This window comes from Hippichthys cyanospilos, chromosome 1 (assembly GCF_059441005.1).
Source record: "Hippichthys cyanospilos isolate Australia breed blue-spotted pipefish chromosome 1, RoL_Hcya_1.0, whole genome shotgun sequence".
Classification (NCBI taxonomy): Eukaryota; Metazoa; Chordata; class Actinopteri; order Syngnathiformes; family Syngnathidae; genus Hippichthys; species Hippichthys cyanospilos.
Window position 1 is genome coordinate 18,718,442 of NC_142369.1, and position 15,425 is coordinate 18,733,866.

General features: G+C 41.9%; 1 protein-coding gene across 1 annotated transcript; it reads left to right on the plus strand.

Moving 5' to 3' along the window:
- The first annotated feature begins 5,530 nt into the window (after positions 1-5,530).
- LOC148429535 (fibroblast growth factor 10-like) lies at positions 5,531-15,176 on the plus strand. The gene is made up of 3 exons (XM_088420138.1): positions 5,531-6,767; positions 13,292-13,395; positions 14,562-15,176. The coding sequence occupies exons 1-3, from the start codon at positions 6,323-6,325 to the stop codon at positions 14,751-14,753; spliced, it is 741 nt and encodes a 246-aa protein (XP_088276264.1). The 5' UTR covers positions 5,531-6,322; the 3' UTR covers positions 14,754-15,176.
- Positions 15,177-15,425: the final 249 nt, after the last annotated feature.

Below are 15,425 nucleotides of genomic sequence, written 5' to 3' on the forward strand. Positions count from 1 at the left end.
TGCTGTTTAGCTTTTGGTCTACAAAGCCCTGTAGATAGAACCACATGCTATTATTGGTTTGGTTTGTGTTTTATAGCATAATAATTATGCTATTAGCATCCTTAATTTCAGTTCTTGAAGAAGAGACAAAGACCCATGGGCTTAAAACCAATGACCAACCAATTTTACTTGCATTTTTGGCATACGGTGATTACACATTTACCACAGTATGCGGTTTTATGTGGTGTGTGTCACCCACTTTATTCACCACAATAAAAATGGCACAAAGAGTTTGGAACCGCAGTTTAGCTACTAAGTAAGCTGATAGTTAGCCTAGCTTCTTCTATTTCTCTGGCAGTCTGGATTCTACCCAAACACAAGAGAATCATTGGAAAAGACCAGGCTTCCTCTACTGAGTACTCTTAGGACTTAGTAGGGTAGCTTCAATGAGTCAAAAATATGTAGATATGGACAATAACATGTGTCCAGTACAGTGAATTAACAACTGGGCAGGCTCTCAGGAGGATATGTGAGGTCAAAAAGGCTTTAAAAAAATCCCTAGCTTTGCGATCTTCCAATAGGATTTTACAAGGAACAATCAGGAACAATCTAGAATGTGACAAGAATATGTCCAGAACATGTACTCACATCGAAGCAAAACGTCCAGTGTGGTGGCTCTCATCTGGACCCCATCAGGTTGCATGTCCCCGGGCGGTCAGACTGGCATCCCTGTACCAGACCTGCTCCTTTATTAAAGCCTCAGCTCTCCTGTGACCCAGCACACAGCGCGGGCCTCGGGGTACGCACACACATGGTTCCCATAGGTCACTCGGCTTGTTTGTGAGTTGCACTCTTGATTCTCTCACAAACCACATGTGGATTGGGAGTCGAAGAACCATTGTGCAAAGGGGTTTTCCCTGCAAAACATCTGCTTAATGATAGCGTACGCAGAGGAGGGGCTAACACCAAGGGGGCTTGGCAAAAGTTGAGACGCACGACTGGAACAAGGTGAATTTCCACGCTTGATCTCTGGTGTTGTACAGCATGTTCAGCACACCGGTCAACCCTGTAGTACTTTCCCAAGAAGCTTTTTTATTTCATTTGCCTTTACATTCTGCAAAATACCCTTTAACCTCTATTGAAAAAGATGCATGCACCGGTAACGATGAAGGCCTGCTTTGAAAACAGAGTTTATGCGTGTTATCATTCTTATGACGAGTAGATGTGTAATGGGAAATCAGCATAGTGATTAAGGCAATGGCATGCAATCGGGGCCTTCAAGGCCGTCTCTGCTTCCAAAAAACACTATCAGAAACACTGACCTACATTAACATCTCAGATTACTGTATTTCTGAGAAAACAAGTCGAGGTTATTTTCCTTCCTTTTCAACCCTCATATTAGATGGTCGACTTATAACCAGTCACTCAAAACAGACCAATTTTTTTCTACGTATCTGTGTTTGAATAATATTAATTAGAATGTGAAATAAGTAATATAGTGTCATTAACAATGCTTAAAATGATTATATATACCTCTAATTCGATATAGCATGCATCTGTTTTAGAGCGTTTGCACAGAACATGCACTTTCGACAAGTGTCACCTAGTTGCCACCTTGTTGTCAACAACGAGGCTGCACGGATCATTTTTGGCGGACCTTGACGCATCATGAAAAGGAAGAGAAGGATGCGAGCCTTGTGTGGATAAGCCGCTCTAGAAAATAGATGAATAACAAATAACATAAATCACATAAATTAAAATGATTAAAATAAAAGTGCATCTTTAAAAAGTGCAAAAGCTACTTATTTGCTTGCTATCATTTTTTGGATAACCAAGGATAACCAAAACTTCAAAATCTTTCTCTGCAGAATGAACTTTGGACAGTCAGCCTTCTCTTATAACATTAGCAAACTGCGTTGCCATCAGAAGTCAAATCCATCTTGGACTTTAAGCAAGTGCTGGAAGCAAACCCACAACATCTGCACTGTGAGGCAGACGTGCTAACCACTCTTCCATGATGTCTTTAATTAGAATGGATTTGGCTGGTGTGCAAACTATTCTGAAAACTAGGATATACACGTGAAATAAACCAATCCTTCCAATCAGCAAGATGGTTCGTAAATGTTCTCTGAAATGCAAGTTTGTCTTGGTTTTGGGTCACCTGTTTTCTTAAATGCACAGGTGTTTCGTCTTTTGTTAAAATGGCTTCTGGAAGGTAAATTTGTTGATTGAAATGTCAGTGTTTTACAGTTTTTTCATTTGTTTTACACTTCAGGGCCACCGCAGGAATGCCACACAGGCACAGGGAGAAAATGCAAACTGTACACAGGAAGGACAGAGCTGGAATCGAAGCAGGACCTCTGAACCGCAAGACAAATGTGCGAACCACTATTACGCCACAGTGGTAGTTCTATAAGTATGCATTTTTGAACTATTATCTTTATTGTGGCAAGAATGTGTCTAAACATAATCTAAGCACAGAGTGCAAAAGGGTCACTGACTCATTGTAGTAAATTATTCTTACTTATGGAACTTACTTACTTATTACTTATTGTAATGCATGCACAAATTGGGTAACGTTCCTGGTAATTCGAACAGTGTAAAAATCAAGTCTCTACCTTGACTTGACTTTCCGGTATTTGACTTTTCATTGCCTTTTTATGTCATCCTATTTTGGAGACTAACCTAAGAACTGCAGCCCGTAAGGCCTGGATCAGGAGATCATTTATTGCCAATTTCTTGGGACCTTTGAAATGCAACTCATAGAGCTCCATCTATAAAGAGACGCAAAATGCTGAAGCTGAGTTGAGCTCATCCCCAGACCCTTTCAATCTCTCTTATATTGCCTTTAGGAGGGTACCACTCGTCTGCTTACGTGGAGAAGAATTTGTTACTTGGCCTCTTGAGAAATCCCCCAAAGCTGGGGAGTCTGTTAACATCTTTGCAAGGCCTTCATCCTTGAGAGGCTGCAACCAAAATCAATATTTTGCCCGCTATGCTACCTTCTCAGTGATTGTGGTTATCACGTTCGGAAGGGACGCTGCAAAAGACATACTGATAAGGGTTGTTTTGTTTGCACCCCCAGATAAAACTACGGCATGGACAGTTGAGACCAGACCACCACTCCGGAGGTTGATCGTTGATGGACATTAAAGCAGGCAGTAAAAAGTAGGGCTAAATGGCGGGAAAGTAAGCAACAGACCAGACGCCAACATTAAAGACAGGAGGATCGTTGCAAATTAGATAGGAATGCCAGCACAGCTTTGCTCCATCCCACTGGGTAGGACAAAATGACAGTTTGCCATCTGATTTATGTCGACAAGGTCAATCGCCTGAAAATCTAAAAAAATTTTAAAAATTGAGTTGTTTTTGCAGGTTGGGGTTAGCCACGTTCACTTCTCACAAAGTCCTGGGTATTCTAAAATTGTATTATTATCATTATTATTATTATTATTATACTATGTTTTACTCCACTGTGAATGTGCGTGTGAATGGTTGTTTGTCATTACAGTAAAAAGATACATTAAAATACAGTTGTTATCAAAACAGTCCAAAGTCAGCTGAGATAGAGGAAATAGATGTTTTCACTGTGTTTTATGGAGAACAGTCGTAACATTTATTAAATAATAAAAAGTCCTTAGTTTGTTATAGTGATACAGCGGTGGTAGTGAAGGAAACTGAAATAAGAATTTTGTTTAGTAGTTCACACAGCCAACGAATGAATAAGTGTTCCAAGTTTCAAGTTTGGATGGCTCAGTGGGGCAGTGGTTTGCGCGTCAGCTTCACAGTTCAGGGACCCGAGTTCAAATCCACCTTGCTCCGGCCTTCCCATGTGGAATTGGCATGTTCTCCTCAAGCCCACGTGGGTTCTCTCTGGGCACGCCGGCTTCCTCGCACACTGGAAAAACACGCGCGGCAGGTGTATTGGACGTACTAAATTGTCCTTAGGTGTGATTGGGTGGGTGAATGTGTGTTTGTCTCTGTGTACCAGTCCAGGGTGTCCCCCGCCTACTGCCCATACACAGCTGGGATAGGCACCTTCAGGCCTGCGACCTTAATGAGGATAAGCAGACACTGAACATGGATGGATGGAAGTTTCAAGTTTCTCATTTCTGATTTTGACAACTATGGATGCACCTCTAAAGTTTTGCACTCCGCTTACTACATGTCTGGATCAATGAAACCGGGGCGCTTTTTTTATATTAAAATAAAGTGCCTTGAGGCCGAGACAGCGGTCGAAATGGCTGTGATAAACTAGTATCTTGACTGTAAGAAGAAATGTTGACTTAACCTGATTTGTCTGGTAGGACTTTCTCTAAATTGTCAATTATGATAAAAGTGTCATGTGCTGTTGGGATTTGTGGTTATGAGTTCATTTTTGTGGCGTTTCAATTCATTTCGGTTTTGAGTTCATGTTGCGTTTCCATGGGTCTGTCTTCCTTGTCTGTGTTTCCTATTAGTATCATTTGTTCCACCTGTTGTCCGCGTATTCCCGCCCTCAAGTTTCATCCAGTTGGTTTCCCCCGCCTCTTGTTCCCATCCAGCTGTTGCGTGTTTCCCTAATAAGTCTTCTCGTATTTGAGTTTTGTTTCAGTTCTTTGTTGGGTCATTGTCTTACCCCTCTGTTGTATGTTGCTGTCCTCCTTGTTCAACATAGTCCCCAGGTCAACCCGTCGCTGTCTCCCTGCTGTTTCCCTGTGAGTTGATTTTAGTTTCAAGTTGTTTTGTTGCTACTTGTCCAGTTTTGTTACTTGTTTGTTCCTGCATCAATTCTTTATCAAATCGGCACTTTTGAGCCACGTACTTCTCAGTTTTCCTGCATCGTTTGGGTCCCCTCCTTCCTTCTGTCCGCTCATTATGCCCCGCCATGGCAAAAAGTGACTTAATTAGCAAAGTCCTTTGGAATAGTGTATTCTCAAGGAACGTACAGCCAGATTGAAATGGTAAATGCACTTGTATTGCGATCTTCTACCTTGGGTCCTCAAAGCGCTTTACGAACTGGTCATTTACCGACTGATGACGCAGCATCAGGAGCAACTAGGGGTTCAGCATCTTGCTCAGGGACACTTCTACTTGACTGCATGCCATACACGTTTAACTGAGACAAGTAATCATCAAGTGTTGCCCCTTCAACCTTTTTCTTTTTTTTTTCCAATGGTATTCATGATAGCATTGCCAGACAACAAATCTAATGATAGTAACTGAAGCCTAGTACTTAGATAAACTGGTTCCATTACACATACCGCACTTTTTTATTGACCTAAAAATTACTCATACAAACACCAATTAAGTCTTTGCAGATCTTGTCTCCCTGCCTTGGAAGCAACAGTTCAAGATAAACTATCACGTCTCCCACAGTCACAAAAGTTAGACTATCATGCATCTGGGCAATGAGGCACACACACACACACACACACACACACAAACGCACACACACACACACACACTGAGAAGGCTTGTTCCATGCCATATGTGAGGGAGGGAGGGATCAAGTGACTAACAGTCATAGGGCTACGTGCAACACATTCATTTTGCAGTGATCAGCCTTCAGGTGTGGACATTGCACCGGGATTCCTCACATCAAATACTTGACGAGGAGGAGGAGGAAGGCTAAAGTGTTCCCCACTGGACCACTACCTGAGTGGGTGATTGCCTTGCTGTAGAGGAACATTTTGCAGTCATTTTGGGGGGGTCGCGTGAGACAGCAGGTCGAGATGAGGAGTTAGAGTGAAACAAGTCAAGTGGATTATCTGACACATGCTTGGATTGGGTGATACTGTATGCCGCTAGAATTTTTAGGGAGGATTCGCAGAGAAAGCTTTATCAAGACTTGACTGCGCATGTGGAGTCGGCTGGAAGCAAGCACACAACCCATCATTTTGATTCAGCGGATGATCAAGACTTTCACCTGAATATCTAGAACTTTTTTGCCTAATTCTAGCATCTGCCTGAAAGTCCAAGCTACGGAACGGCAACCAGGAGAACAATTTTGTTGTGTACTAATCAAAACACAACAAGATAAGAAGTTTTTCATTTATCTCATCGGAAGACATATTCGAGTAACCCTTTTTTTCTCCCAATGGATATTCGCTCTTTCTGATTTGCCTGGTAAATTGGACTGCAGACGCTGTTTTCCCATAAGTTAAAAACTCAAAAGGGATACTGGCTGCTTACTCATAGGATTTCATACAGGTGCTGCATGATTTGGATTCTGCTGAGGGGAAGGTCTAACCCGGCACGGACTGTGGCGGACTCCCCTCCCTGCCCTCCCAGACTCTCTACACCCCCAGCAGCATGTCCCAGGCTCTGAGGCTGCCTCTAGTCCTCCGCACAGCACATTACCATGATCAGATGTGCTGCTGGAGGGAGTAAGGCTTCCTTGTCCTGCTCCAGGACTGACTTTGGGGATCGTTCTTGCTCTGGGACTAGCCGCTGGTTGAGGTCCACCACACTGTTGCCCTCGTGGTCACTGCCTCTCTTGCTAGCCCTGGTAGGTCTTGCCATCTCCCTTCCTGGAGCAGCCTCCCATCATCTCAGGCGGGACAGACTGAAGCTCACCATACCACAGAGCTTTGTGAACATTTCAGAAAGTGGGGGTGTCTACAAGCCAAGGGCCACTGAGGGGCCCCCGGGTCGGACTGGGGGACCGCAGGGTAGGCACGTGCGCAGTTACAACCATCTCCAAGGAGACATACGACGGAGGAAGCTGTTTTCTTTTCAGAAGTTTTTCCTGAGGATCGACAAGAACGGAAGGGTCAGTGGAACAAAGAGCAACGATGACCCGCTCAGTAAGTGATCAACATGGAAGCCAAACATTTTAGGAATAGGGTATTGTACATGCATTGCACATGACCAAAAAAAATGAGCTTCAGTGACTTCAATGTACGGTGTTTCCCACAGTCTCCAAGGAAACCCGATTCCTCAAGATGAAGCATTCCCTTGTCGTTTAGTTTCAAACCAGACATCCAACAGTATCTGTCCCGTCCAAACACTCAGCATAGAGTTGGTAGCTCTCAGATGGCTTTAAAAGGAGCACGGGCAGATAACCCGGCCATTATCAGCCCAGAGTAAACGCTGATAACAACCACTGAGCAACAGGGAGGATATGGATGTCAGCTCCAATGATGCTTCTATAATCTCCCTGCCTCTCTTTCTCCCAGTTGAGAAAATTACATCCCCTAATTTGGTTTCAGGAAAAACTTTAAAGCAATTACACGTATCGGCGTTCACGATAAGGGTTCTCGCTAGGCTACATGTGCGCCTATCAGACTGGCGGCCACTCTCATGCTCCAGTGGGTGTGTGATCACACATGTGCTTGCCCAGTACCCGCTCACAGCTTCTTCTCACGTGCTCTTTTTTCCTGTTTTCTCCCTCCCAGCACTGCGCGTGCATGTGGAGCCTTTGAATGTTCCCCCCGGGAATGCTAAACCACACTTTCAATCAAAGTGAGCAACAATGTCAGGGGAGATTTTTGTTTTGACAAGGTCATGACAGACGCAACTTTATTTACCGGCCGTATTAAACACTGACGCCTTTACTGCCTTACTTGTTAGATGTTTCTTTTAAGTTGTAAAACTGACATGCATGGTGAACAGGCGACAGACTATTATATTAGTGGTGTGCAAATGCGCATTAAACTTTATGTACATACGGGAGCTGATTTACCCTTCTGTCGGCTTAGAATGTCTCACTTTCAGGAGGGCATGCAGCACCTTTTCAAAACTCAGAGGGAGTTAGCGTGGCCTTTGCATCGGGGAGGGTGGCGAAAATGAGCTGGGGGGGGGGGGGGGGCGAGTTGCAGGTACAAGTTCATGAATGGCGCGGCTGATCATTGTGGTCACATCAAAGCCATGTGTCCTTCACATCAATGGGGCTGCCATCAAAAAGCTCTGTCCTGAGGGGGGTCACTGTGTGGATTTTGTGCACTTGTATCAGGTTCACACGGTAAAGGACACCACACAACAGGGACTTCAGTCTTTGCTCCCTGGGGCCAGACATGATCCCAGGTCTGATGTCTTTTGTAGATTCCGCTCAGTCCCTTGAAGTGACAAAATATCCCGTTTTTGTTCAAACAGCCTTGCCCATCCTGCGCACAAAATGCAAGGTCAACTTTTTGGCACAATGCAAATAAGACAGTTGGCGCATAGATTTATAAAGGTGCTTATGATGTGTAAGCACTGGTTTTGGGTGCTGCATGTGGCCCTGCAAGGACCCAGCTCAGTGTCTCCTCAGAGCCAGGATCCAGTCTCCCACAGATTTATGGGCATGCCAGTGCAGAAATGCAAGGTAAACTTTTCATCGCAATGCAAATATGACAGTTCCGCTCACAGATTTATGAAGGTGCTTAGGATGTGCAAGCACTGGTTTTGGGTGCTGCTTGCGGCCCCGCAAGGACCCAGCTCAGTGTCTCTTAAGAACCAGGATCCAGTCTCCCACAGATTTATGGGCATGCCAGTGCAAAACTGTCCCACATGGCTTTCCAACCCGCTGGGAGCATGTGTTTAGGTTGGAACCAGCTATAAAGCAAACTTCTTTACTAAGTACTTATCTGCATAGATGTGTGGTTAAATATGGTTAGGGTTAGTAAATGTTACATGGCGATTTTTTAACAGTCAGCTTAAATCACAATGACATAAGATTTACTGTTTTAGTTCTTAAGCCGGTCAACAAGTGTACATACTATATGAATGTGTCGTGCCATGTGTGCACTGAAACGCCCGTGGACATGCGGAGTTTGTGCAAGTGTGTTTTTCTTCATACACATTTGTCCGCTTTAATCAGAGCCATGGTCTTTTGCATGGGAAAAACAGATGGAGTTCTTCGGGAGGTTTGGGGGAAAAAAGAAAGAGAGATTTATATCTTTTCACTGAAATGAGGAAGAGGACAGATATGTCTGTGTGTAAATATAAGCCGTGCGGTCCTTTTTACGTGTTATTAAGACATATCTAGGCATCCGCTGGCACAAATTAAATGTTAGAAAAATGAAGGTGTGACAAGAGTTCGAAAAGAGAGCAAAACAAGCGATAAACTGCATGGCATGTGGTATCTTTTGGAAAAATACTTCCATTGCACAACCAACGCACCATTTGCAGTTGTTGAGCGTGTCCAGCATGCAAGCCACACATTACCTTACTACATTTGCTACATTTACACTTACCAGCTGCTTTATTAGGTACACATGCACAATTTAATAGAATTTAATACAGGAGCTGGAGCAAAATTTGTAGTTAATAATGCTCAGATTTGGAATACAGCATTTTTTTGTCCACAAAACATATATTACAATTTTATGTATATTTAAAATCAAAACTATTTTTGTTTATTTTGATGTCATCAAGACATTTTTGTCAAGACTGTTTACTCTTTCAATCGAGCTGACTTAATTAATGGAAACAATTGTCTTGTTCAATTACATTAACCAACTATACATGCATATGAATGGGGCCTTCATCTTACGAGTCCTGATGTACAGTACGACATTTTGATACTAAACAGCATACAATGGCATAAGAACTGAGCTGCATTGTAACACAACACCCCTTGTAAAAACTACATTCATGCTTCTTTGAGGTGGATCGAAACTAAGAAAACAGCAATTGCAAAAGTGTCAACAGGTTCATCAATTTTAGTCATTTCACAAACATTGGCCATTGCCGTTGTAATCATTTAGAATTCCGTGGAGGAATAAACCACTGATGTAAGTGCACAGTGGCCTAAGAATGCCTTCATGGAATTCATTTGATTGTTTCATATTGAAAGTTCCTCGTGAGGATAGGTGGTTCATATGATGGATGGATGGATGGATGGATGGATGGATGGATGGATGGATGGATGGATGAATTGATGGAGTAGATTCCACTCCCCTGTTACCACAACTTAATTATTTATGTGTTTGTTTAATCTCCTTTGAGCGGTAATTAATACAACAACAATACAAACAAAGAATCAAAGAAAACACTCTTTAGAGTTAGGTTTACCCAATTTTAGAGTAGTTGTTTTGGTTACCCAATTCTGTTGGGTCAAAAGCAATACCTCCAAAAGAATCTAAATTCATTTTGTTTGCGAGGGATTATGTCATGCATTTATGTAATTATATTCTAACTGCTGCACCAAATATAACCAAAACCGTGTCAAAAAGAGACTGACAGCACATTGGAGTATTTATCTATTTCAGTTTTTCTCAATTATTTGCAAGGCAACACAAGGAAAGAAGAAAGCTTTCTCGCCTCCCAACCTGGCCACACCGACAATACATATATAACTGTATTATGGACAAAAATGATATACTGTATATTAGTATAGATAGTATAAAAGAAATAGCAATATAAATGAACTTTCAACAACTGTTAACTGCTTTTTACAACGTTTATACAGGTTAGTCTAAAACTGAGAAAAATAACCAAGTGCATCTAAGTCTGGGAAACAAAAAAGAGATGTCAATCTTCATTTGAGTAATTGGGTGAAACCCAAAATGTAGATGTTTTGCATCCCTGTTTTTTTTTTGTACAAAACATCTCAAAATGTTATTGTTTTATTCGTATGACCCAACATTTGGGGTTAAATATAGAATGGTCCTATTTTGATCCAGTTTGGGGGATTTTTAACCCAAATATTTTTAATGTGTACAAAATAATAGTGGCAGATCTCAGTACGATGCAGCACTGAGCAGAATGTTAGATACTCGTCTTAGCTTTTATTAAATTGTGCAGGTGTACTTAACCTTGAGCAGACATCCACCTGCTAAACGTGCGTACATTAGCACATTTATGCGTGTGCGTGCGAGCCAGTGTATATACAAGCTGTCTCGCCCCTGCCTCCGGTGGCTGACTTTGATCAGTGATCATTACGGCCTTTTCTGATCCTCACCCCACCCCCAAGTCTCACTGTCATGGCTCCACTGTCCTCCTCTGTTCTCTCTCTTTTCATCCCTCCCATGTTTACAGAGCAGCTAGACCTGGCCATAGATTGTCTTACAGCCTCACTTCATCCCAGACACCTGATCTCCACACAGAAAGCCGCTTCTCTCAGATCTTCAATGGCCGTTGTGTCACAGTCCCCTCTGCCGCCTTGCCGCTTCAGACCTCATCGCCCTGAGGTGCCACTGTTTGAACTCGAAACTGATACAGTCACGACCTCGCGGACAAGGAGCGAAGCCACAGTGCTTTTAAGGGAAGAATTGTTCTTTTGGGTCACACCTGTGTGCTCCACTGTCCACTCTGGTGCACGGTTCCCTGCCTAAGTTCCGGAACAGGGTATCGGCCTGTAGCCGATGTCGGTGCTGTACTAACGGTGTCCGGACAGAAAAGCGCAGCTGATCAAAGGGTGTCGTCCTATTCCCCATATACGAGTGTGCGGCGACTCGAGGAATTCGCCAAGTGAGGCAGGAAGTCTTAGCATCAAAAGAATCATGGGAACTCCATTTGTTTCCTGATGCCCAACAATAATCGTAGTCACCATAAGTCCCTTGACAATACTTCACCATATCAACCGAAAGAGCCCTTTACTCCAGTGTTACCCAACTATTATTGGGTCAAAAGAACACATTTTAGAAAACTAATGACCTATTGTCAAACAAATATATCACAGCTATTACTACAATACAAATACAGTGCACGTATGTGAATATTTTCATTGCAGGAGTTATGTCCCAATAAATACCATATCAAAACAGGTTTGGTAGTGAAGGTCTTAGGCCTCACCGCATCATCGACACAATTAAATTGAACAAATCACACTTTTTAAAGATATGTGAAGCAAATTGATGCACAAACAATGCAAATATAACTTTTATTTTAAAATATACGACACATATGTACAACATAAGTTTTATAACTTGAGCCTCAACATACCACTTACCATTGAATAGTGCACGATTTGTTAAATTGAGATGCATCGCTTGAATAATTGATGGTTTATATATTCTTTTAACTGGTTTTGTAGTTTGAAGAGCACCCACATAGCAACTGATATTTCTACATTTGTTGTCGTTTCACTACTAATGCCATTGTAGGTTAAATAAATACAATATGTTTGTCGCAAACACATTTCATGGTACAAATTCATTGCATTTTGCGTCAAAATGATACTGTCAGACTCCCGGGAGAGATTATCCAGTCACAGAACATACAAAAGTCGATTCCTACGGAGGCATATCTCGCTTGCCCTGATGCGATCTATGATAACCTGCTTGTTTTGAGCGCTGCAAATTTCATGGGATGTGTCCTTTGACTTGGAGCGGGCAGGCCTTCTCTTTTTGTTCTGAAGGCTCTAGTATATTTCAGAGAACCCGACAACATTAGCTCGCTGAAATATGATTGGATACAAAGTTTTTACCCAACTTTTTGAATGAGAAACCTCGAGTATAATATATAGCACCGGAAACAAAAGTGGAGGCGACATGTCATACAAGTCAGGGAGAATAATTTTACTTGAAAATATTTATGATTAAATACTAGAAAAGTGCAACAGTTTAAAAGCTTCTATACAAGTGAATAGTTCTCAATCCTTGCACATTTTTTTTCAGCAGTTGTCTTCAAATATGTTCAATTTATTTAGAAACAGCTCTCTGCATTCACTTTACAGTGTCTTTAAAACGAGACAAGGAGGTTCATTGGCAATGTAAAGAAAATCCAGAGCTACATGGAGCAGCATGTTAAGCATTTTACTAGCTGGTGTTCTGCACACTTGCTTTCTATCCCCTAAAGGCTGATAAATGCCCCAATATGTTCTCGCCACGTGCTCATTGCTGGGTCTGTTCACACGCACTGCCAGCAAAGAACGAGACAAGTAGTTGGGCTGGTCAAAGGACACGTTGGGAAGTTATATCTCTTTGACTTCTTACAAAGACCACATACCTGGGATATAAATAAGGCTCTCTAAGTCTTTGGGAGTCTTGAATTATTTGCATAGGGACTTAGAAATCTAACCCACCAAACAGAATTCAACAAGCTGGAGAATCTCAATGGTATCCACCAATTCATTTTCAAATTGTGCAGCTGGAGTCGGTTACACAGTTGTAAATCTTGTTTACAATTGTGAGTGCTTGAATCTGCTATCCCACGTTCAATCCTGTAGGTGTTTCTAAAATGCAATCATACTTTGGCTGACGCGCAGAAAGAAAATAATAAAAACTCGTTAGAAGATCTTGCGACACATGATCTGCATCTTGAAAACATTTACACACCACATGCAAACATATTACCAACATTACATAGTCATCTGAGTTTTGAAAAGCGATTTTGAATTGCAGTGTATTGAATGGGGACCAACCAACATGTTCATGAAATGCTTGTTACTGTGTTTTGCTTGTAGGTATTCTGGAAATTACATCAGTGGATGTGGGAGTGGTGGCTATCAAAGGGCTGAACAGCAACTACTATCTGGCGATCAGCAGGAAGGGAGAGCTGTATGGAGCGGTGAGTGTCCGGGTCAGAGGTCCCGTTGAAATGTTACAGATACATCATCTTGAGTTTATCAAAAAGGACTTATCTGTTAATCCCCTGCAGTTACATTATGTCAAGTGCGCCAACAGGAAACTCTAGTGAGAACAGTCCAGTTTCGAAGTGGATCACAACTCTAGAATACTGAGGTCATACATAATCAGATTTTTTTTTTTTTTTTCCTGGTGGCAATAAGGGTGAGTCTGATGGAATAGTAGTTGACTCCCTTGATTTCCAGGCAGACAGCACAGGATCATTCCCTTATCTGTGATATGAATGTGTCATAATGTGGCTATAAGAAAAAGGTAATACCAGCTTTTTCCACTTGGACTGATGTTACTGCAAAACAATGTAGCATTCCATGTCAATTATTTTTTTTTTTTGTCCAAAATTAGGGCTTGTTTTGCATTGACGCAGAGTTTGTGTAACACAACAGCATTTGCGATTGCCAGCTGAAGGCGATGTTAGCCTGTTTAATACAGCCTAGTACCGCTACTTAGAGCATTTTGTAATGTCCCCAAAATTGGTGCACTTTCAGTCGCATTAATTGAACCAACTGTAACATAGTGAGACATTCACATACAACTGCTATGGACAGAACCAGGTTAAATTGATCAACATCAATAGAATAGAATAGAATAGAATAGAATAGAATAGAATAGAATAGAATACCTTTGCTATCATTGTACACTAGGTATACAACAAAATTGGCAGGATTACTCCAATTGGTGCATATTAAATAAAATGAACCATAGATAAAAGAGAATAGAAATCATAGTGGTGTACCCGTAATTAATCTTTAAAGTGTGTTCTTTTTTTGTTTTTGTTTAAAGCATTAAAAGCTATGAACTAAGATAACAACAGCTAACTGCATACTATACATTCACTCACCAGGCCAGGCCCTGCCTATTAAAGCCACACACATTCAAAGTCACGCATATGTCAGTTTAGGAGATAAGGATGGTGACCCCAAGTGGACAAAAATAATACCTACATCTCACATGCACATTTTGGATTGCGGTTGATTTTTAGCATTGCCTAAATAAATGAAAGAATTCAAATAGATTCTGAAACAATCATTTAAAAAAGATCGCTGCATGAAAGGGTTTTAATTGACACTTGGTTCCTTCCGATTTTTCCAGAGGGAGTTTGGCATTGACTGCACCCTGAAGGAGCGCATCGAGGAAAACGGCTACAACACGTACGCGTCAGCGGAGTGGAAGAACAAGAAGCGGCAGATGTTTGTGGGTCTCAACATCCACGGGAGGCCTGTGCGAGGGAAGAGAACACGTAGGAAAAACACGGCCACCCACTTCCTTCCCATCATGGCGTGACCTCCTCATCAAATGCATTGGAAAATGGACAAAATGCAGCATTGGCAGAGGCTTTCTCTGAAGGTGAAGACTCACTAGGAAATCTTAGAAATAAGGCACTATCACTGACAAACAACTGAAACCATGTACTTTGAGAGAGGAGTGGTGAGGCACACGATGCAATATTTGTCTTATTTCTGTGCCAAACAGGAGCTAAACAAAATATAAATATGACTCTCCCAGCTAATAAGCAAATGTAGATGCAGACAAAAGGATGACCTTATATGTCCTGTTTATCATTCTACACTAGAGAACACAACAAAGCAAATGTTACTTTAAGCCTGTATTTTGTCTGCACTGTTCTGATTTATTTATTTTGTGATTATTTAACTGGAGGGGAACACGTACGATGTGAGCACTCTTTGGCATTCCTTACTTTTTATAGGCTCTTCATCAAGTGGAAATAAAATACAGTTTTTCTCCTCTGCATCGCATCTGTTGAGTATACCCCACACTCTTAACTTGTGAGTGTTCAGGTCACGGTATGTGAGTCCTTATCTGCATGGCTGAAAGGGCAACCATTAAGGTCTGAAGGCTGGTTAATCCATGTGGCAACCATTGCACTAATGATTATCTCCCCAACGGAGCGGAAACATAAAGACAAGACAGGATGGAGGGAGAATGCTGCACAGA